At 34.8% G+C, this 25,119-nt stretch overlaps 4 protein-coding genes across 4 annotated transcripts; 2 read left to right on the plus strand and 2 right to left on the minus strand.

Moving 5' to 3' along the window:
* Positions 1-2,964: 2,964 nt before the first annotated feature.
* TRIADDRAFT_64126 (expressed hypothetical protein) lies at positions 2,965-7,498 on the plus strand (the record flags this gene model as incomplete). The annotated part of the gene is made up of 13 exons (XM_002114629.1): positions 2,965-3,196; positions 4,878-4,981; positions 5,190-5,264; positions 5,464-5,499; positions 5,611-5,652; positions 5,725-5,763; positions 5,854-5,932; positions 6,012-6,073; positions 6,185-6,273; positions 6,423-6,537; positions 6,640-6,687; positions 6,984-7,094; positions 7,164-7,498. The coding sequence occupies 13 exons, from the start codon at positions 2,965-2,967 to the stop codon at positions 7,377-7,379; spliced, it is 1,248 nt and encodes a 415-aa protein (XP_002114665.1). The 3' UTR covers positions 7,380-7,498.
* Positions 7,499-8,283: 785 nt separating this feature from the next.
* Positions 8,284-10,998, minus strand: TRIADDRAFT_58731 (uncharacterized protein; the record flags this gene model as incomplete). The annotated part of the gene is made up of 9 exons (XM_002114800.1): positions 8,284-8,378; positions 8,486-8,529; positions 8,632-8,699; positions 8,839-8,886; positions 9,057-9,108; positions 9,343-9,383; positions 9,676-9,735; positions 10,718-10,783; positions 10,972-10,998. The coding sequence occupies 9 exons, from the start codon at positions 10,996-10,998 to the stop codon at positions 8,284-8,286; spliced, it is 501 nt and encodes a 166-aa protein (XP_002114836.1).
* Positions 10,999-13,256: 2,258 nt separating this feature from the next.
* Positions 13,257-19,439, plus strand: TRIADDRAFT_50617 (uncharacterized protein; the record flags this gene model as incomplete). The annotated part of the gene is made up of 13 exons (XM_002114630.1): positions 13,257-13,335; positions 16,077-16,263; positions 16,435-16,436; positions 17,010-17,083; positions 17,362-17,499; positions 17,643-17,761; positions 17,869-17,974; positions 18,302-18,445; positions 18,533-18,651; positions 18,777-18,839; positions 18,926-18,973; positions 19,102-19,180; positions 19,272-19,439. 13 exons carry the CDS (start codon positions 13,257-13,259, stop codon positions 19,437-19,439), a joined length of 1,326 nt encoding a protein of 441 aa, XP_002114666.1.
* Positions 19,440-20,274: 835 nt separating this feature from the next.
* On the minus strand, positions 20,275-23,994 carry TRIADDRAFT_64127 (uncharacterized protein; the record flags this gene model as incomplete). The annotated part of the gene is made up of 11 exons (XM_002114801.1): positions 20,275-20,508; positions 20,594-20,655; positions 20,765-20,963; positions 21,090-21,212; positions 21,473-21,637; positions 21,739-21,921; positions 22,057-22,387; positions 22,514-22,740; positions 22,940-23,023; positions 23,130-23,174; positions 23,851-23,994. The coding sequence occupies 11 exons, from the start codon at positions 23,992-23,994 to the stop codon at positions 20,275-20,277; spliced, it is 1,797 nt and encodes a 598-aa protein (XP_002114837.1).
* Positions 23,995-25,119: the final 1,125 nt, after the last annotated feature.

A 25,119-nucleotide genomic window follows, 5' to 3' on the forward strand; every position in this document is an offset into this window, starting at 1 on the left:
ACCATTGTACTTTCCTATTCCTAACGGCGTTCTTCGATAGATAGATGTGATCACAAGATATTTTACAAATACGTTTCATGTCGAAGACTTGTTCTGAAATAAAGTCAATAAAATAATTAATGTGTCCCCCAAAATTGAATCAAGACGTCAACATTATTTGCATAAACGTCATCATCATCCATTGATCAAGACGTTATAAATTCAATTAAATGCTTTGTTGCAGATAGGATACGCATTGGGAAATGTTTTGATTCTAATGTCGTCACTCTGTTGATAAACTAATTACATATTACAGTAGGGATATATTGAATGAAATCTTAAATACTATGCTATCGATTGCTCAATTTTACTGCTCAATCTTGCAGTAAGGTGGCATATCAACTGTCTTGATATCTACTATATGGACAGTGCACTATACCAGGGGCTATGAAACCCTTCCCTACATCCAACCATGAAATTCACCTTTTTACTCGGATTTTGCCACTCTGATCTACAATTTGCTGCTTCACTCTGCATTAGTGGTATACTGTATACTGTACAGTAAGTACACTCTAAGTTAGTCTCGACCAGTGATCTATCTGCGCTCAAGGACTTTTTGTAGTCAATAATAAAGATCGCTTATTAATGCCATTCAAGACTTTCATCTTTGCGAAATTCTATGAAATACTAAATCCTAATATTGAATAATCGATGGAAATGATCCAACCATTTCAATAATAAGGTACAGAAGGTGACCTTTAACCGTCTAGAAAACACAAAGGCAATCGCACGCTAAAAGCATTAAAAAAATCAGTTACGTCACTTTGAAATCAACATGCCCTACGCTAGAAAGCGTTAAGACCACTATGATTGAGCTTTTCACATACACGAAAAATTACCCATTAATTATCAGAATAGTTTAATCAACATTTGTATCCCCCCCCCCCCCCAAAAAAAAATGAGATTAAACGAGAAATTGATCGCTTGGACTGCAAGTGGGTAGGAGCTTGTATCATGATGAATTTGTAGATGATTTTACAAAGTGCAATGTTGGCAATAAAATGCGGATGGACAGAATCCGTGTTGCATTTGAACGTATATAACTCAATGAAATACTGTAGTTGCTGCAGCCTTGTCTAGCCTATTACATAACATCCATCAATGACGAGAGAGGAAATAGTCGCTAGTCTGTCTCGGCACAATCCAGTGCACGACTTGCTGGCTAGAAATAAATCACTTGGATTGATATTAAATTAGCATTGTCGTTTATCCTTATCGAATCTCCGTCTAGTCATTTTATTTGCCCATCATTTCCCTCTAGTACAAGGCTTCCATGGACAGCCTAGCCTACCCATTCAATCTACAATAACAGCCTTCAACAACGCATGAAATCTACTACCCAAATCCAGCTTGATTTTGTCTTGGATTCCCTTGCCCAAATTATTTGACCTACTGCAATTTGCAATAGTTCAGATATCAGGTTGCAGGTAGGTTCAGGTGATTTTGCACGAGTGACGGTACCAGCAGCACGTCCACCAGGGCTACACCTCTTGTACGTTCAACCAAATTGACCTCATCCGCATTTGTATAGAAATTCTGATGCAAATCGAGTACGCAGTCTATTTGCCTATTGTGGCGTACTGGATCAAGCACTGCTAGTCCAAAGATTTCTTTTTTTTTTTATCTAGTGGTCGTTGACGCCTTAGACTGAGTTGGGTCAGTAACGTCATGGTAACGTCATCATCGCGATGACAAAAGATCGAGATAACAAGACATAACACAATCCTCTTGGATTGTGTCTGTCTGTCTATAACCAATAGGTTTGTTTACGTCGATGAGAAAAAAAGTAATGACGCTCCTCCTCCTCAAAGTAAACCGACCATCCCACAAAATATCACATGATGTCTTATCTCAAAGCGTCACTGTTACGTTTTGTCCAATCAAATTGCTGCACCAAATAGTGTCATCGCATGAATAATTCATGACTTTCATCTGCGTCAACAGATACTTGAAGAAAAAAAAAAAAAATCAGAAAAACTTGGGACTTTCCCCAACCATCGACCATCCTCATACTCAAGAAAAGACAAAAAATAGACAGTAATCATGATCGGTAAAGCCTTCCATTTTCAATCTAATCAATGCAATTCGGTCGATGGAAGTGACGAACAAAGATCCACTTGGGTCAAGTGGACCTACTGTCCGTAGACCAGCCTTGACATGGACGGTACACAATGCCCTATTGAGGCAGCATAATACGTGACTGGTTGGTAGTGAGATATGTATCCTTCAGTCTACTTTAAGCTACCCTACTACCATGATTCTTTTTTTGCATGGGAGGCTTTCAGACAGGTCACAACACCACAGTCGCTTTTCTTTTCACTGTAGCGACTACAGTACAATAGACTGTAGCCTGCGCAACCACAACCACAATACAAGCCATACTGTCGGAGAGTACGGTACCATGTTGCCGAGAACGACTCTACTGTACCATGTAGTAGTCACACATTTTACCAGCCATCCTTTGACGGCTGTCCTGTCCTGGCAATGTGGCTAAGTACTGTAGAAGTGTGGACTGTAGATTGTAAACAACAACAACAACAACTTTCTGGACAATCTCATTCGACCTATCAGTAGAACCTGCTTAGATTGCCATCAAGGAAAAAGAGAAACGCCATAACATTTCCGTCAGTAATTTGCGATCCCATTTGGTATCATTGGAACCTCTTGAACAACAGCTGCAACTGTTGCAAACGCAAAATTAATACAGCATAGAACTGTACTTGGCTATTGGGGAATAGGGATTGATATCAAGTAATACGGTGTGTTTGTCCCCAGTGTCCACAGTACCACAAGTGATCGCAATCAAAACAACACTATCGTGGGATCACTTAACACCAGACAATCTTGGGCCTAGTTTATTAGTCGTCAACGTCATCAAGGAGAGCAATTCCACCTAAAAGTACCTCTAATCAATACAACATCCACATGGCTGACATTGAGCAAGGAATTGAAGAGCGAAATGGACATAGTCCACAAAACGATTCCAATGAAGAAGATACTCTTTCGCCTCTCAAAGATTATAAACGAAAAACAAAACGTATTTCACCACCACCTGGAGAAAAAAGCCCACAGGCTGCAATGACGTATGGTTCCAATAAGGCAAAGCTGACTGATAAACATTCACGCATTGGGAAAGGTAGAGGCCTTCCTAAAAAAGGTACTGACGGACTTGCAACATGCTTTCCTTCTTTCTTTGCACATACTGTAAAATTGGATTGTAATCATTTGCGGAACACGATTCTAGCGTCTTTTTCAACCTAGCTCTTTGTTGCACATCCGTCATAATCAATTGGAAATGAACTTCCTTAATTAATTTAAAAAACCCAACAGAAAGTCAAACTCATCGCTGTACAGTATAGCATGATAACTGCACGTATAGCACGGTATTCAATGCTTGCACAAGTGCTTAACCAATTGCAGAAAAAGACCTTTAGTCAATGCAATTACAAAATAAGATCAGCGCTACAATTGATGCATAGGATAACCAGATGATTTTGTAGAAGTACTGTACTGTTCAATGACTGACCAATCTTGATGCACAGCATACGACTGGTCATTTACGTAGTTTGCTGCGATCATCACCTTCTACTGCTATCGATTCGAAACTACTAGAAAGAAACAAAACAACGACGGTAGCTTTACAATTTGGTGTTATTGATAGGGTAGAAGATTTCAAGGATCACTATACAATTTAGTCTAATAAACTCACTACTGTTTGGTACAGTACCCTCCCTACATGTCCAAGAGAACTCTTGTAGACGGCCGATTTGAAGCCTTATTAAATTATTTATAGATTCAGCAGCCGTAAAAATGCACTAAAATTTCCATAGTCTAGTTTAAAGACCATCATTACCCATAAATCCTAATGGATAAAAATTACCCAACACTGGTCAACAAGTCTGAAACAAGCGCTATGAGAATTGACTGTCGAAAGACCCAAACCGCCTACGTATCAGCTCTGTCTAGTAGATTATTTGCTAGAAATTTGGCTCAAATTTAGTGCTAGCGAAACACTTCTTTACTGAACTACATACAATGTTGATCCCTTACGTGAGAATTGTTTTAGATTTATTGACATACTCGCTTGCAGACGAAAAGCAGATCAACTAGAGTCTGATGCAATACTGTAGGCTGGTGTACGCGTGCCTACGCTAATTCCAACAGGCACCCTGGAGCTTTTATTGCTGCCACCCCGTCACTTGTGGCAATACGCATACGCTATTATGGGATGATTAAAGGCGAGAATAACTTAAATTAACTGTAAATAAAATGTCTATACTGTACTCTAGTATGCTGATCAATGGTTACGGACGTCATTTTAAGTTTATTCTCCGTGACTTCTCACTTAGTCATCGCCCTTTTTTGAATAAAGTCTCTGTTCTCTTGGCTATACATTCAAATACAGCTAAACACAAATCGAGTTTGATATCAACACACGCACTATTCATTAATGCAATTATTACAGCATTGGCAGCAGTCGTAATCATCAGCAAAATCATTCCAGCTAAGTCGATAAAGATTGACTAAAAATTGACACAATTATCTTCTCGCTGCTCAATCTACAATGTATGTTTGCTAAATGTCATGCCAAAGACAAATAACAGTAAAAAATAACAAGAAATGTTTTATACTAGCCGCTTACACTAGCGTACTGTCGATATTATAGTGAGACATTATGGATGGACTATACAGTACTGTAGTTATAGCTCGCATAAACGAGATGGGGGTTATGCTTGTTTATAGACGTACGCTATTTGTTAAATTGCGTATAGCCATGATAATAATAATAATTAATTATTATAATCATCAAATCACATTGATAATCTTATTTTGTTCAGGCGGAGCTGGTGGAAAGGGCACTTGGGGCAAACCTGGAGTAGTCTACAGCCAGGAAGAATTACAATGTCGCGATGAGAAAGATATCGACTACGAATCCGATGAAGTAGGATAATAAATTACAATTGTATCCCTCCTACATAATGAATAGTATAATCAATGATTTAGTAAATTACTATAGTAAGACTTGATCTTGCAATTGTATACAGACAGAATGAATGATGTAGATAAACTTTCCGCTATATAAATAAAAGAAGTATTTTATTCTAGTCAATTAGTGCCAGCTAAAAGTAAATATATTAACCATAATTTAGGAATATGTTGTTCATGCGACTAGTCCCGAATTAACCGAAGAAGAGTTTGAATCCAATATCCCCCCTATTTTAAAGGTAATTTTGTACTCGAAAGTAAGGAAATAACTGTTTATATTATCGAGTTGTACGTACGACTTAATCAGTAGGCTATTAGATGCTAATTGTTGCTGCTAAAATACTGTCCATTCCTGCAAAGTACAGTAATTAAATTCATTATATCAGCAAAGACAAGCGTAGTTCTTGATCTCACTAATTTCATGTTGTAAAATTATAGGACTATCTACATCATGGTGACGCAGACGAGTTAGCGGTAGGTGCACACATATTCATATTTCCTAAATTAAGACATAAAAACAAGCGGTTACTGTGTCTTAATAATTAAGTAAGCGATATTTACTGTGCATCACTGAATGTGTTATAGGGTGCTTTAGCGGGCCTAAATGTATCAACACAAAAGCACAAGGTTAAAATTTTTAACTTTTCAAAGTTGAAATAGTACTCATTTCGTTAGATTAATTGAAACTCTGCTTTATAGGTGGTTAGTTTTGCTATTAATATGGCGATGGACAGGAAGGTTAGCCCCCCTCGACACACTAACTGACGATTTGACTAGCATTGGATTTTTCATAAATCCCTAACATCCTGCATATTTCTGTTAATTTAGGCTACGGAAAGAGAGTTGGTTTCCCAGTTAATCTCGGAGTTATATGGAAGTTTCATTTCTCAGAAAGCCATGCAAAGAGGTGGGACAATTTTGTACCTTTTCATTAATCTCGATAAATTCACAATTGATTTTATATTTTCAATATACTCTTATTTCAGGATTTAGAGATATCCTAAACAGCTTGGATGATATGATTTTGGATATTCCTGGTGCTGCGGAGGTATAGTACTGTGGTTTCACAAATCGTCTTCAATCTGTAATGTATTGATAAACAAATAGTGATAGTACAAATATAGCGGATTAGTAACATTAAAAATTAAATTGTATCTAGATGGCTGGTCAATTTATTGCTCGAGCTGTTGCTGATGACTGCTTGCCACCTGCTTTTGTTAACTCGAATGCATCGTCTGAAAGCGGAAGGTATGTAATAAATAATGTACATTTCAATGGTAATTTAGATCGCTACAGTGTACTACATTTTTCACCTAGCAACTTACAAATCCTTTACGTAGTCACAAACTTCGACTGTAGAACGTCTACTTAATATTATAACCACACCAATATTACAGATTTGCTTTAAAAAAAGCTGAAATTTTGCTCAAAGTTAAACATGGCATATCAAGATTGGATAACATTTGGGGCGTAGGAGGTGCTAGGCAATCTGTCGAGCATCTACGAGAAAAGGTAAGGATGGTTATTGCTGCATCAGAAATAATCAATTTATTTATGTAGTATTAAAACTTTACTGTCGTCTAAGTAACTGATGATTATTTACCACTGTCATAGATAATACTGCTTATTAAGGAGTACTTCTCGTCAAGCGACTTGGAAGAGGTATCTTACGTTTATTTTTCGGACGTCTTTTAATCATTTTCCTTAATAGCAGCATTGCAATGATTGATAATAAACCAATTGATATTATGATATCTTGGTAGATTAGAATGTTAGTAAATATGGATAATATTGATACACTTAGGCTACCCGTTGTGTTCAAGACTTGGAAGTCCCTCATTTTCATCATGAACTTGTTTATCAGGCACGTAGACCAAACAATTGAATTGTTATTCTTATTAATATGTGTATAGTTATAATTGTTATAAATACTATATCAACTACATATGGGATTGTAGATTATAACGCTCACACTGGAAGACGGTACGGATCGAACTCTGAATTTAACGTTAAAATTTCTCCAAAGTTTGGCCGCCTCAAACATTGTAACTCCCAATGAAGTACGGCAGGTAAGCTTGTATTAGCCTAATTGAAACTATCATTAACTCGACCTAATGATATTTAAATATTGTCTGTAGGGGTATCAACGAGTTTTCGATTCAATAAGCGATTTGGCTCTTGATATTCCGTATGCGCCCGCAATGCTGGAAAAGTTTTGTGTATTTTGCGTACAAGACGATATTATACCTGAATCTTTCGTCTCAAAGATACCAACGCGTGGACGAAAGAGATACGTTAGTGAGGGAGACGGTGGTCAGGTGAAAGAAGGAATTACGTATGGAGTGAAAGCCTAAATTTCGCACTGCACCTCGTTTGTTTTAATTTAGAATTACTGTTGTATCGTCTGTGATAGCCACTTAATGATTTTTAATTGCGAAGCAGTGTGGTGATGTTGCGCCATGTTTTAACTTTGGTACTTGTAAATGCAACTAAAATTGTAAAATAAATTCCCAATAAACTGTCATACAGAAAGTTCAATCGTTTCGCATAGTCATGTACTCTTCAAGTAAATACTGTATGAGTACAAAAATGCGTAATGTGGACTCTCTCGATTCAGACCACGATCGTACTAATTTTAATCTTTAAACAATTATATTAAAACATTGACGGGATTGACTACTAACTAGAAATGACTACACTTTCACATAATGTGAAGTATAATGATTGCTTTAGCGGTAGCCAGGAAGGTAATAATTACAGTTCACGAAAATGTTCACGCGGAGATTGTATAGTAATTGCTACAAAATTTTTATAGTTTTCATTCCATTGAAGAACGATTACAGTACTACATAATAAAGTAATGATCACATTTTGAAATAATAGTTCCTAATTGCACTTTACTATTTCAACTACCCATACTTGGTATGGACTAAATACTATACACTCACGTAACACTAACATACCACAACAAAAGTTAAGCGAGTCCCTTGATATAGTATCCAAATATCAGTTACAGTTGCGCACAATGCGAATTACTACGATATTTTACCTCATTGCGAAAAACACACGGTTTATTTTATTATCTTGTAAATTTTCATATCATGTAATTAAACTGTACAGTACTAGGAATATAGAAAAAGTGAATAATTATATAAACTGTAAAATCATCTTCACGCGTAGCATAATGGCTGCTAGTAATCTCATGGTAGTACAAGTATAATCGCTGAAACTGCTTGCACCGAATCATCAACCAAGCGTTTATGCTTCGTTTGGTGCTGGTTTTCCATAGCAAGCCGCGTTACATCCTTCACGATTTCTTGCAATTTCAATAGCGTAAAACTGGATACGGGTTACTGAATATATTAATCATGCATGGAAGGCAATAATTAATACCAATAGGATAAATGGATACGGTTTCTAACAATAACAACAAGAGGTATTGACTAGCACAAAATCATACCTAAGATGGTATTTTCTTCGCTGTAATCTTTCTTAGCATCAATTCTGTTAAGAACAACAGTCAATTAAAATAAGTTCTACGTAAAACAACCTAAGAATGACCGTTACCAGAAACTCTCCAAAGCAATGCCTTAAACTTGGAATTACCTTATTAATGTACCGAAATTAAAGTCTTCAACTACATTTTCAAATTCATTGCAGAATGTTCTCCATAACTAACATTATACAGTGCAATTGCAATCAAGTAGTCAAGAAAAGTTTGAACATCAATTACGTTAAAAAATTAATTTACCTTATTCTTATATGAGAATGATATTATTATACATAAAATATTTAAGAAGTAGTGAAACCTACAGCTTTACTTTCCTCGGATTTTAACTCTTCATTATCCAGTATATCAAGCTGTAGTGAAAGTGATTATTGTTAATTCATTGTTTTATCTAAAGATGGTTAAATCTAAAAATTTTGGCTACTGCAACTCATTTCTTTCTCATTAACACTATGTGCTTTATACAGTTATAAAACAAGAGTTAATTACACAAATTTAGAACGATTAATTTACTGTGTTAGACCTTGAATTTAGGAAATTTCTGCTTAAATTTGGAATATATTTCGTCATCGATCCTACAGTTAATATTTAATAACCACTAGATTAGTCCAAAATTTACAAGGAAGACAGATGTCATGGTATCGAGTATGGTAGATAATTTTACAGCATTAGCATCAATAATAAATACTTGGTTCTGTGTTACATAGCTTAGATATGAAACGTAAATCGATTAAACGCACGCGTATCTATAATTGAAAGCCGGCAGCACAACTGAAAACAGAAGCCGTTATGTACTTTTGAACACTAACCTGGTTAATTTTAAGCCACGAGAATCAAGGGTGGAAATTAGCTACGAAAACAAAGTATCACATTTATTAAACTTTATTAATCCCTTTCAACAATACTGTACGAACACCAAAGGCAAGGTATTAAATTCTTGTAATCATTGCAATTGCTCATAATATTTTTTACGAAAGCAAATTGGTTTAAACACGCTATGGATATAGCACTAATTACTAATTAAGAGAATGTAAGCTTCACGAGGCATAAATGTTCAGAGGGCTGAAGTAGGCAGGCATTCATAAGGCAATATGCAACCTGTTAACCATTCATTTTAAGACTGAAATTCTTCTTTTTCTTACCTTAAAATACGTGTCCGCGTGATGGTATGCTTTTATTGCCCATTGCATTTCTAAGTTTCTCTAATGAGGTAAGGAAATAGTGTATAAGAAATTCTGTTTATTCTTGTAAATATTCATTAATCTAGTTATTATTCATTACTCTACCGACATAAAGAAGGAAGACGTGTATGCAATTTACAAAACTAAGGCAAATTCGATATCCAATTTTAGACCAGTACAGAGTAAGCACGAAAAATTATTATTTCACTCTTTGAAAAGGTTTCAAAATTGCGATGTGGCTAATATTACCGTTAACCTGTAATCATGAGTCAGCTTGTAAAATCGGAAAACAACCGTAGCAACCAATTTATGCATTGACTAATGGATGATGTTAGGAAAGGTATAGTGCAGCGTTGATAATGATAAGACGAATTTACCTAAAGTTCAAGATACTGATTCGTGTATCAATGCTAGCAACGGTATATTTTTCGCATCATTCATATACGAGTATACCCCATTAACGGTACAGTCGATGTTATTGGGCAATTACTGTTCAAAGCCGTGTTGTCAAGTTATTTATTATGAGAAATAGAAGACTCAGCAAGCGTTGTGGGTTAGAAGACGGTAATATTAAGTTATGGGCTAGTTGGCAGCTACAAGATGACATCATCGTATCAGCCCTATGTTTTGCTATCTATTTAACGTTAACAAAATTTAAACTGTATACCGGTATACATAATCTATATACGTATATCATTGATGATATTATAATCGATCGTTTGGGTATATGATCATGGATATGCTTTATCGTTGCATAGCAATTGGAAAGATAGCACTTGTTTGGTAGAGTTCGACTAATACTGTATTCGTGCTATAATAAATAAATAATAATGTGGAATGACTCCATGTCCACCGACCGGAAGAGATTTATCATCAAGGTTTGATGATAAAACATGGGTGGACAGAGATTGGTCAACCACCTGCAAATTGTCTATCGGATTGTAACATGATGTACCTACGGTTCGATTTATACCATACAATGTTTCAACTACTTGACCCTTACATCATTTTCGTATTTGGAAGCGTCGGTATCCAGAGCACGAGCAGCAGTATGCATTTCTTGCACTCCCTAAGTCAAGTAGATGATGAAAAGATCAATATTCAACATTTCCAGTAGCGATCTCAACAGGTAATATCATGTATGTGATTGAGAAAGCAATAATAATTGATGCAAGTTTTTTAGTCTTGAACATGTGTTTTTATCAATTTAAATCATTCTATTCTGTTGTGTAGTTATCATCCGATGATCAAACGAACCAGAGAGTCTAATCCAAACTTGTCCATACTGTATTAAACTACTCTTCTATCGGGAATAATAACTGTCTAGCTTTCAATTTGGAGCAGCAAGTCGATTTAAGCTGGCAGCGTTGGAGACCAATCAGCCATAAGCGAAATGGAGTTGCAAACGCAAGTGGCACCGCTGTACCGTACCGCACCGTACCGTGATGGCCTGCTGGGGTCTTCTTCTACAGTGTATAGTACAGTGTACACCGTAGGGTTCGGGTTAGTACTGTACACTGTACACTGTACATTTACAGTGTACAGTACAGCTCGTACTGTAGCTAGCGCTCCCAAGTACTGTACTGTACAGTGTAAAAGGTACCGAAACTACCGTACTGTACTGTATTGTACTGTACAGTACAGTACAGTACACGTCATTACGGTGTGAAATTGAAATTCACTGTAGCACATTTCTTGCTGATACGATCATGGCGTACTGTACAGTGTACACTAGTACTATACAGTACAGTGATGGACTACTGGGGTCTTCTTCTAGCCCAGTAGTCGATGGATGGCTGTGTGGTAGAGTACTTTACAGTACAGATGGACTACTGGCGTCTTCTTCTAGCTCAGTAGTCGATGGACGAATGTGTGGTAGAGTACTTTACAGTACTATACTGTACGGTATGAAATTAAAATTCACTGCAGCACATTTCTTGCTGATACGATCATGACGTCCACTGCACATTCGTGTTGTCCAACAGCTGTAGCCCGCAGCTGCACACGGTGCACAGTATAACGTCACCCGTCCAGTGTCCAAGGTTTTTGGGTTGTTATTACGGTAGCCCCCATCAATAGGGTAAATTATGGATGAGATCATACAGTTTAACCTGTACACTATACTACTGTACTGTATACTGTATGCAGTACTACGGGATACGACTGTACACTGTACAGTACAGCAGCGATTACTCAACGATTTTTCCCCTCGAAGAATGACTCAAGTAAAATAAAATGGAACTTGCGTCATCGCTGGGTCCCATTTGGTGGTAACCGGGTACCCTTGTCTACTCGACCTCAGCACTTCCTGTACTGTCCGTCTGTATACCGTGAAAAGCCCACCCTGTTATTGCACCTGCACCGATCTCGGTACGGTACGGTACGGTACTACAAGCACTCTCGCCTATTGACTGACGTATTGATTGTAAGTGAGTATATGAACGACTGACACCAAAGAAAAATTGATATTCCTTTGCAGTTTGTAAATGACTGAAAAAGTCTAGTCAATATCTCAGCAAAATGCAACAAGATGAAGGTTTTGGAAGTGAAGTCGGATGCGTTGTAAGTGTATGAAACTCAATTGGTCTCTTTTTTCTTCATTATGATATCCAAGGGATGATCATGGTTGCTTGCATGGCAACTTTATTCAATTCAACTTGCTGCTTTGAATGTCGTTGTGGATAACCTCTCTCTATGTCCCTTCACTACAGTACTGTACTGACCATTTCAAAGGATTGATCGTGTCATCTTCAACGGTGACCACGACTTGTTCTACTGTAGTTACAATAAAATGGTCCGTCAGGCCAAGGACGACACGATAGTCCAGTACGAGTACAGTATAGCATGGCAGTAATGAAAAAGTTTGCAGGCTATTTTCATTAGGCCCCCCAAAAAGCAAAAGTGGAAATGGGCTCCTTCTTCTTCTACTTTACATGATTCTTTTTAATTTCTTGGTTGACTTTAACGAGAACAGATCAATTGACGGTAATAGCAGTCATTTTTCTCCCTTGTACCAATTCATCATACCCACTGGTGGAGTGATAAGCCGTCAGGATAAAGATCGTTTTCAATGAAATCCTTGCCCCCATGTTTTGTCGATAGCGCCGCCGTCAACCAATGAAAAGTATATAGGAGTAGACGCCCGAAACAACCAATTCCTGACTGTAGATAGATTACTGCTATCCTTTGAAGGGCATGATACCGTCGTTGTTTAGTATGGACTACTTTCCACAGAAAAATTCCAAGTTCCGTTATAAACTCAATGTTACCTCTGTACTTTTCCTATGATTGCTCAATTCACCTTCAATTATTTCTTGAATTTGTAGGGTGACGAGAATTCAGATGGCAATGAAAGTGATGACAGCGACAGCATAACCTTAAATTCCAACAACAACTGTGCCAGAGCAGAGAGTGCCACTACTAGGCGTAGAATCTCCAATGATAACAAAATTTTCTATGAAGAAAGTAGACTTTGCTTGGCTTACTTTGATCGCTGGACACCGGAATTGCAAAGTCAACATATCCAGTCTCTTATTCATAGAATGAATCATTACCAACATAGTCAAATTAATAATTTCCTAGGCCCTATGTTGCAGCGCGACTTCATTTCGGTCTTACCTGGTGAGTATTTTTGCTTAACTTGTTCTTTCAGTAATGGTGTTGGTGTAGTTACTTAACATCGACATGTTTATTAAACCCGTCCATACCGACACCTACGTAAACATGCAAAATATCCTATACTGACCACAGTACCGATATTGCATACACGTCCAACGACTACCTACAAACGTAGAATTCAAAGCTTTCAGTAATCCACCGTACAGTCTATACCTGTTCCGGAACGTCCATGGATGGATTTCGATCGTGGACAATATAGTCCTATCGCATGTAGAATACTGTACGTAGAAAGAATTTGTTCTTTTACCCTTTCTCAGGGATATTTCAATTGGATGAAAAATGGTAGAGCCCGTAGAAGCCCATTACTTAGTAATTGTGGATAAAAAAAAAAACTATTTTGCCGTCTAGTGTACGAGTACTTTAATTACCCAAAAAAATATTTGTTGTGACAACAATGCTGTGCTACTAGACATAATCGCTAATTTGGATCATACTCTATACTATTGCAGTATTTTTGACAGTAGTATGCGTCTATAGATAGTAGGACACTGTGCTGGTGTACTATTACCATGTACGTTCCCATGGAACGTTGATGATATACATACTTAGTATAGGACAGGCCGTCTTGTATGTGCAAACTTACCCTACTCAGTCTAGGAGTGTACTAGATGGATGCCCTTTTGGCATCGAAATATTTTTTCCATCCCTTGCGATATAGTACTGCTCTCTAGCGAGCGAACCAAATATCAAAATGATAAACTGTTTCACACCTTTAGCCATTGCATAAGTTCAACTCATTAGTATCGCGTACTGAAAGATTGACATCCAGTGTTATGAATACTCTTGTAGGAAGATGAAGAGTATTACCTAGTGCCAGAGTGAAGAATTGCTGTATTGACAACTTCATCATATCCATAAAATAGCGTCATTTTACAGTTGATTTAGAAAAGAATAGGTTATGTAGTCGACTTGCTGTCAAACTGAAGACCACAAGCTTTGAAATGTAAAAACTATAAATGATTTATTCTACAGTTGTCAAAGCAGAGCTAAAATCGCCCTCAACATAGCGTCAGCGTAGCCTACTCACCATGATGAATAGAACTCAAACGTCAAAAACATAACCCTTGACATTATTACAAACTACAAACATTGACGCACAACCACAGTGACTGAAGATTAGTTGAATTTCTCTTTGTAGGTGGTTCCTTAACCTGAATACCCTGTCAAGATGAACATAAATATCCTTAGGACATTTTGCATCTTGTTCAGTAAAAATAGATCACTTAACAATTATCCTATACGATCGTAGGATTGGATCTTCATTAATATTAAATTTAGAGTAGACAATAGTATACTGTAATTTAAAACAAATTCTCAATCAAATAGTTAGTTATACGTATATTGTATATAGATATGTTCTTCATCAAATCACAACGATATTAATAAACGACATCGTAGATACCCTTAGTGCAATATTTTATTGTAAAGTGTATTTGTAGAGATCCGTACCTGTTAGGCCCCAAGCTGAATTGCAATGTTACCCCCAACATTAGGAAACGCTTTCCAACGGTTGTCCAACCATATTACCATATTTACTGTTAATATAGACAGAATCAATGAAAAGCATATCTTTAATATATATATTATAATCACATTTTCAATATTATAAAATTGGACCTATACAGTACTTACTTCCAGTTTGTGTCTACTTAATTTACGATTGAAAATGAAAGAATGTGGTGTACACATTACAATAGACGATCATGACAACTATTCCTGGAAAGGTGTATTTCCCAACGGGTAAAGGATATTTTAGCAACGAATACAATCCATAAGTGTATTGTTGTACATGTAATCATGCTGTAAATGGAACAGCAATGGAGAAGGATTTTCAATGTAGTGAATATGTTTAGTCGCTTTTGTTGAAAAAGTACGTTTCTGTTATGTTTCCTTTGTACAGTAATTTTATTCTGCACTAATCTAAGCTTTGTAACTAATACTGATGTAGCATTTGATGACTATGTATAATCTACAAACTGCGTATACTGCAGCAGACTTTTCTTCCACCCTCCGTTTCTAAAGTTTCCATTAGATATGATTCTGAAACGTAATGGTCACGCGATGATATAATGAACTTATACTCTTACAGTCTTTTATTTGGTTAACTTTTGACCCTTTTGATTATAACTATTTACTACGGCGGTTGATAATAAATATAAGGATGCCAGTAACTTCGAATGCTGAATAACTAGAGTAAACTGTTGGTTAAAAAATTTTTTCGATTAATTTTACGTCGCTTGATCGATTTCTACTACGCATGTAGACGTCTGTTGTTAAAGATCTTAGATAATTATTCCTTTCTGTTCTGTACTATTACTGGTATACGAATTAGGAAGAAAGAGAAAAACGGAAGACAATTTACAACTTTTCTATTTAATCATATTATACAGTTTCCATCTCATACCAATTTACTAGTACCTGCTCATACTACTGCTTCGTAATATTTTTAACTACAGCTTTGATGAGAAGCTAATTAGTGCACATTAGTTAGTACTTTACTAGAAAGGTAGATCTTTTAGAGGATTACATGTCTTCCTTCGATAATTACGTCACTTAGTATCAGATGCATAGTGCATACATGAATACATATATAATTATATTAAGATTGTGGGGAGTAATTTCGAATCAAATTTTATTCGCTAAAACATTACATGTTTTTGTATTTTATTCAATCTTGAATGTAGCACGCGGATTAGTTCATATCGCAGAAAATATTTTAGGTTACTTGGATGCTAAATCTCTTTGTGCTGCTGAACGAGTTTGCAAGGATTGGTATCACACTATTGATAGCTGTATGCTTTGGAAAAAATTGATTATGTATAAAGTTCATACTGATAACTTATGGAAAGGATTATCTGAGCGACGAGCATGGTAAGTCAACTGGATCGGTAACTTATATATAATTTTACAACTTACTTTTATGTTTATTACAACACGCATTAATATCATCCAGTGCAATAATTTGGTGATATTTTACTTTTATTGAATTATTCTGAACTTTAGCGATTCAGTGCATCGACCTTGCGCTTGTTTAATGCTCAGTGGTAGTTTTATCTGTATGTACTGTATAATTCAGTCTGTTAAATACCATGCTAATAGTAGTAGATAGTCAGATGTTAAAATACTCTCTTACTCCACCACGTAAAATCGCTTAAAGGGTATCATTTACTGTACATTATTCATTAAAATATCATTATGACGCAATGGTTAGTGACAAATTTTATTTCGTTTTAATTCTTAAAATTTATACCAACTAAATAACAAGTAGAAGTTATCTAGTAAATTGAAAATTGGATATTAATGAAGGCAATATTGTAGTTATTGATATTGTTACTCTTTCTACAATACTGCATTGCCTTTTTCGTGATTGCTTTCCCATTGTTTATCGATCACTGTCTATGAAGGTGTTGTCTTATTTTCTTAACTAATCTGCAATTAATTCGTATTTCATTTATGTATTAATTAATTTCGGATGATGATATGATAGAGATTAAATCTGGCATAAATTTATAACTTGATTAAAAAATATAATATTAAATCGTTACATTTAAATTAATTCCTTTTGTTCTCACATTGACTCCATGTATTTAACACTTTTTATAGTGGACATTACCTAGATCGTGGCTCCGCTAGTCACGCCGACAGTTCCTACTATAGAAATCTTTACCGACAATTTATTCAGGATATCAAGGTGATAAGAATGCGCTATTCTCTGACTGCTCTTTGAATTGAAATAAAAACTGCAGCCTTTACGATAGCATTGACACAATCATTACGAAAACTATAACATAAAATTTCTCTCTAATAGTTATTATTTAGTTGCACAATATCAAAACAGTGATTTATTACATTGCATAAATTTATCGGTAAATAATAGAAAATGTTATATCATTGACTTTAAACATTAAATTGGACGTCAATTACTTAACAACATGTGACTTGAACATGCTGTTAATACTTGGCTAATAGACAATTGATACCAACTGGAGATGTGGCCGGTTTTCATTACGTAGAATTGATTGTAAAAGCGAAAACAGCAAAGGTGTTTATTGTCTACAGTACGATGACAGAAAAATTGTTAGTGGATTACGAGATAATACTATTAAGGTATGGTATCCAACTTAGATTTTTTTTACATAATAATTGTATAAAATTTAATCAAATTATTAACTTATGATTTTCCTTCTATCGTGAGAAGAATTACCGATAGTAAAAAATTTGCTACGCATTCTGTAATTTTTTGTATCTAGATTTGGGATTACAATACTCTAGAGTGTACACAGATTTTATATGGACATTGTGGTTCGGTTCTCTGCTTGCAATATGATGAAAACGTTATTGTTTCAGGGAGTAGTGATTCGACAGTAAGGTAATTAAAATTTTACTTTTTATCTTTTACGTACTGCTTGAATATCGTTAATTAAGGTAATACAATAGGAAACTTTTTGGTTAATATTTATATCGCCTTCAATGTAGGGTGTGGGATGTTAATACTGGTGAAAATAAAAATGTATTAAACCAGCATCAAGAAGCGGTATTACATTTGCGCTTTCATGCTGGTATGATGGTAACGTGTTCTAAGGTAACTTGAATTAACAGGCTATTTTATATAATTACAATGTAATGTATCTAAAAATATAATGTATTGCAACTTGACATTTTTACGTCCTTTTATTATATCATGTAGCTATCGCCTTGCAAGACTTTACATTAATTAAACATTGAATTTTAATAAACATTATTAACAAATATGTAATATCGTCATTTTTCAAAAAATTGTACTTTGTGTTTTTACGTTCTTCCATTATGTTATGATGTAGCTGTCGTCTTACAAGAATTTACATTAGACATTAAATTTTTTAATGGCGTTATTAACAAATATGCTATATCATCTTTTTTCTCTTTATAGGATCGTAATATTGCTGTTTGGGATATGAAATCTCCTACGGAAATTAATTTACGAAAAGTATTAGTTGGTCATCGAGCTGCTGTTAATGTTGTTGATTTTGATGAGCGCTACATTGTTTCTGCTTCTGGTGACAGAACAATTAAGGTTTTGTATTATATTGTTAATTCCGCATAAATATGCTACGTGGTTGTATGAATCTAATTATATTAGGTATTGCTCTCACTGCAATAGGTCTGGAATACTAGCAATTGTGAATTTGTCCGAACCCTAAGTGGCCATCGACGTGGTATTGCTTGCTTACAATACCATGGTCAGTTAGTTGTGAGCGGATCATCGGATAATACGATAAGGTAAAAAATGATTTTAAATGCTTAGCATATATGTATCGAAATTAATTTTACCTTTTTATACAATGCCTTCATAATAAGCCCCTGATCATAATTATTTGTTAATATTGGACTCTACAACGTAATAGATTGTGGGACATTGACAGTGGTGCATGCTTAAGAATACTAGAAGGTCATGAAGAATTGGTTAGGTGTGTTAATCAAGCACTTTTATTTCATTTTATCTATGTTAATGAAATTTAAATATAACAATAAAATTTCAAATGCTTCCATATAGATGTATTCGATTTGATGATAAGCGTATCGTTAGTGGAGCATATGATGGGTAAGTTTAAAAGAAATTGGCTTGAATTAAATTATAATAAACACTAGTAAAAGTAGAATAACGGAATAGTGACTTGCTCACTCTCATTTCAGCTAAATTTTAAATATTGAGTGATTCATTCTTTTCAGCAAAATCAAAGTGTGGGATATAAAAGCTGCTCTTGACGTGCGATCCCCTACGGCTACACTTTGTTTAAGAACCTTAGTGGTAAAAATTTTTATTAACACTTACTTTAACAAATTTCGCTAGACATATTTGATACATCGATTACAAATAAAATAAAATTATATTTTTTCAGAAACATACCGGTAGAGTATTCAGACTACAATTTGATGAATTTCAAATAGTAAGTAGCTCTCATGATGACACAATCCTCATTTGGGACTTCTTGGACGGGAACCAAAATGTATCTCCGCACAAACGACCTCAAACCTCACGTACTTATACATATGTTGTTAATAAATAATTTGCAAACAATGTTAATAGCATTTAATTTAATGCAGAAGAAAACTGCGCTATAGTTCTTATAGCAAACTACCTGAAGCCCACCAAAAAATGAATTATATAAGATAATGACGTATTCTTTTCTCTGCATTACTGTTATTTAGCTGTACTGTCCTATCATTTCATTGCATAAGATCTTCATGTATCAAATTATCGATATTAAGTATCAATGACTAACATTTTATTGCAATTTTTGGAACGCGGATATTGAAATGCTTGAGTAAATAATTCTAATTCTTTTGACGATAATTATTTGTTATCGAATAAATACTATAGAATAAAAATAACAAGAAATAACTACAACGTATAGCGGTTTAGACCGTCGCTATACTATTTGTAGTGAATTAATTTAATATTTCGAAAGTAATAATTAATGTATCTTACCCGTTTTTCGATCTTTCATGATCTGTAACCTCGTACGAAATTGGAATATAAATACTTTTTCTTGATATTATTTACCCCTTTTTTTATTTCATTATAATATGAAAATTTTTACACATGCGTACATTAGATAGATAGCTCATTATAATCTTGTACAATTATTGTACCTTATAGATTTAAATTTAAACTAGACATTAATAAATAACAACTAATTACATTGTAATATATATATGTATAGTTGTACAATCGGTCTTTTACAACTAATTTTACATCGTTCAGAAAATACTATAATAAAGACGCATTTCTGAAGTTGCAGCCTTGTGATAAATGTTTGGCAATCATTACAGAGCACAAATTGCTTAAGCTTGGAAATGCACCTGTTCTATAGTCATCTAGGAATTTATAATTGCAATTAGTTATTCTTTTTCTTGTAAATTGGCATCGTTAGCAGAAACGATAGCTTGATTTGATTCTAATAACTGATCTTGCTCGTCCTGGACTTCCCTTGGTACAGTATGCATAGGAATAGGGCTAAGTTTATTGTTGTTATGAAGATTGCTCCAGATATCGGCTAGTCGATTATATTTGCATGTCCATTCACTGCGACCAGGACCCCCTAACTGTAAAAACCTTGCTCCAACTCCTACAGCCTAAAGGTTAAGTAATTAAAATGTTCATAAGGTATGCCGGTAGCAATATCTGACAGGAAAATCAATCATGTTCTATCAGTCTTACCAAATCGACTACAAAATTACAATCTTCAGGTGCATAGCTATTACTTATAACCAAATGTTGATCTATTAATTCGATACAATAATAAAAACGCCAATTACAGGAAGCATTAGAAAATAGAAATCGTGATAATAATTATAATCAGAAGACATTGACAGTATATTTAATATTTACCTTGTGATGTATATACATTTGCGGCCTGAATAACATCAGACACGAGCATGGATTTACTAAGCCGCACGATCGCTGCTGTAGTTATTGACTTTTTCATTAATTTTTCATTAATGTCGATATCATGGTTATATAATCTATCTCCGACGATATAACATCGATGCGACAATCTAGAGTGAACTTCTGCCCAATTGTCATCGTCCTAAGGCATTAATTAACATAAGTTGTTGTTTAATTATCACATGCTAATAATATTTTGGTAATAATTACGACCAGTAAATCGAAGCATATTATTTGTTTAGCATTTGTATAATACTGTTATAGTTACCGGATGCAAAGCGTCAATTATCATCATAAACGCAGGGTATTTCTCAAGGAGATCAGCATACATATCAATCATTTCCTTCGATGATTTGAAAATGTTTTGCTGCTTTTCATACCTCGATTTTTCCTGTGTATTATACAGTGCAAAGTGAGACAGACCAAGTACGTATTTCTAATTTTGAAATCTACTAGCACATCGGAATAGTTTACATGGAACTAACTATTCCATTACTGATTAATTATTAGCAGCTGTACTTCTCGTAATAAGTAGCATATTTCCTATATTTCTCTGATCAAGGTATCGCTGCATACAGCAGATTTAAACTACTGAAATTTACTGCTTACATTACGTATATACGAGAATAGATAAAAATTCAAGCTACTCACAGTATCATAAATTTCTTCCGATGCGCATTTTATACCCATAAATATATCTTTCCCAAATTCTAAATGAGCATGAGTGCAAGCATCACGCAGCATATCATGTATCTGCTCAAATTTATCCATTACAGGAGCATAGCTTCCCATATCTGTAATATGTTTGTTTAAAGGCTGTATACCCCAAAATTGAAAATGAAATACAATCGAATTATGATATTAGAAACAAGCGAATGAGCATTAACTGTGTACCTTTAAATTAGGATAGCACTCACCGTTTTTATACTTAATCGACCTAATTGTTGATAAACTTCGACTACATTTCGTAATCCGTCCACATAAGGGATGTCAATCGAAGGAAAAATCATGACATCTTTAATAAATTTTATTTTTCCGCCTGACTTTACACGAGTGAGTACAATCGATAAGGGAATGGGCATAACGTAGTTTTCTCTAGCCTAGTGAAATTACGGCGGCCACAAATTATAAAAAAAGGAATATTATTAGACACTATATCACAATGGATAACATGCAAACAACATGATGCGCCGTTCTAAGCCATGCCTAAGTATACAATAAACAATTACACATACTTTGCCATGCATTAACTGATCGATATGAGCATAAGTAGGTTGTCTTGACGCAATTCCTGCACTTTGAGCAATGGCTATCGACGTGGCAAAGATATGATTGTCGTAATCGATTACTGCCATAGTCGGTGAGTGCAGCAATTTATCTGAGCTTTGATAGCGGTCCATGGTAGAATGACCACCGGGTCCCATTTTATTTGCTGAACGCTTCCTTTCCGATTGCGATCGACCAGGTGCGGAAGCATCTTCCATAGTCACAGCAGTTTCAGCAGCAGTAGTAGCTGCTGCTGCTATCTGTTCTTCATCTTTGGTAGTTGCTACACATTTTACCTCTCTGCGCGTATCAGTATTCAAGACACCATTTCGATAAAAAAAAAAGATCGATAGTACTATGTAAGAATCCAATTCGTTAAAGATAGTACCCAGCCATAACTATTTTGGTGTAGTAAAGTATGATTACCTTAAAATTTGATCAATTTCTTGTTGGTTAACGGGATTCTTCTCAAGTAACGATTCGGCAACAATTGTGTTAATAAACGCTAGCTCACGTTGAATATCCCGTTTACATTCAATAATTTGATGGTTGTTATGAGATGAAGTTTTTGTACTACTTTTTTTACCATTATGATGGCGTCGTTCGTGATTGCTGGATCCTCCGGATACATAAACACAACTTGAAGCTATTGCCTAATGATTAAATTGTTACCAAAATTTTTAAAAACATTTTTATTTAGTAATTCGATATTTTAACTTGACTTCAATATCATACTCATGACTCTTAAGTAATTACGACACAAAATGTTTTTATTTTTCGCTTTAAAGCTAGAAGCTTTGGCTTTATAATTCACTTGTTTACAATTTATCTCTAAATCTAATACGTTGATACCTTTTCTATTCCATTGATTTTGCAGCAAATGGACACTTGAACAGTTAGATTTCCTTTATTATCGTAAACTTCTTCCGCTTTTATCTAACGGTTTTATTAGCATCACAGCAATCGGTCAAGAAATATAGATGTCAATAAGATTTTGTAATAGTCTTTAAATTATTCAATTCTCTACAACTTGGTGACTTACATTGTTGATAACGGCAAGCTTTGCCAGTTGGCTAAAGTGTTCAGCCTATTTCAAAGCAATCACGATCATAATTATTTAGAGCTTGTTAAATTTGATATTAATGCTTGCAGTAATGCATACTGCAATCAAAAAAATTTCGTTACATATTCGAGAATAACGCTCTGAGGCAATGTCATAAGATAACAATGCGCAAAATAAGATCCATTGCGATCGTTCGCGGAAATGATAATATCTGAGTTTATTATATATGAAAGCATCGATAGCTTAATTATTATCACTGTACTTAGCTTGATTACTGTTCTGGAACTAATTATCTTAATAGGATAGCAAGTTAATAAAGCTAAAGGAGACAAATAATTAGCATCTATTCCAATATTTCATATCATTGATGGTCATATCACAATACTACCTAAATTTGTATTGATAAATACGATGAAAATAAAGTTGTTGAATCGCTATCTATCATGTAATAAAATTTGATATTTGCAGTTACAATGCAATTGTTTATAGATATTAAGGATGATTTCTTATTTAGCTCTAAACTGACATTTGTACGTAATATTAAACACATATGCAGAAGCGATATAAATAATTCTGTATTTTAAAAAGTTAATAATATAAATAACTATCCCGAATATACATCATTTAGAAAATAAAGGCTGATAGATTGTTATCATGTTATCCTGTAATTGCATTATGATATCCGTATTTCCCCACTCACCATATATCCAAATATGTCCTCTGGTTCATCTTCTAAAATCTTATTCAGTAATTCTTCTAATCTCTTAGGTACATCATTTTCTTTAAAATAATGAACTGCATTTTGCTTTCGTTCATAATCACGTAATAAAGTAGTGCTAGCCATATCATTGAACAATTTGAGAATCCTACTACACAACCTTTTTATTGAGTACGTATATTCTAATCAAAATGATCGGCTTTAAAGGCGTATTATTTCTGTTAATATTGCAGCACTTTATAATCTTCAACACAACGATTTAGCCAGTTAAAATCACCATAACATCGCATACTATAATAAACTATTAATCAAATTCTGACCGTAGACGACGGTTACCATGGAAAACAGTCGAACTCGAGGATGGGCAAGAAACTGTATCATACTGTATTAGGTGATTGCAGGCATGCGTAATGATGATGAATTGCGAAGTAGTTGCCATAGGAACCAAACCAAATACTCTTGTTTGTAGCGATTTATAATTTTATATAAAAGCTGCTCTCTCTTTTTCATATTGTCATGACTGGCAACGACTTGAATAACTATAATAACTACAGTACATTATTAGTTCTGATAGATAATTAGAGTTAAGTCTTACGATTTGGGGTTACAGATTTATTACGACTTGAAAGAAGATCGCGATCACTTCTTTTCTAAATCAAACGTGTTGTAATTATTATCCGGATATATCAAGATTATTGTCACCCTTTTACATCGGGTGTTAGTTAGAGTTACTTATTTATTTGCAAACTAGGACAGAAAAGCTGAAAAGATGTCGAGCGTAGACGTAAGTAAATCGACCTTAACATAATATATGTACAACAGATCTCAAATGGTATAGACGCTAGGGTACATTAATGGTTTTCAGTAAACAACGAGAACTCGATCACCTGTTTTAAAGTATAATAAAATTAGGAATAACTGTTATGGTATATCAGTAAGATTGGCTAACGTTTTATATTCTGTTTAAAAGTAGATGAAATTAAATTAGTTTAAGTCTACTGGTTCCATATGACATTAATGTGATGTGCAAGTTAATGCTGCCAGATATGGGGCAAAATCGACATCATACCGTAAAGGCCAGATTTTGGGAGTGATTGAATCATAGTTAAAATCAATGACACTAAATATCTGCTTATAAAATTAAATTCTATCAAAGATTAATTTGTTTTTCCAATTCTGTTGCTAGAAGATATCCTAGCTTTAGAATACGGTTATCGCTAAACCTTTACTTATTATTATACCGTTAACGTG

The sequence above is a fragment of the Trichoplax adhaerens genome, genomic scaffold, assembly GCF_000150275.1.
Source record: "Trichoplax adhaerens TRIADscaffold_8 genomic scaffold, whole genome shotgun sequence".
Lineage (NCBI taxonomy): Eukaryota > Metazoa > Placozoa > Uniplacotomia > Trichoplacea > Trichoplacidae > Trichoplax > Trichoplax adhaerens.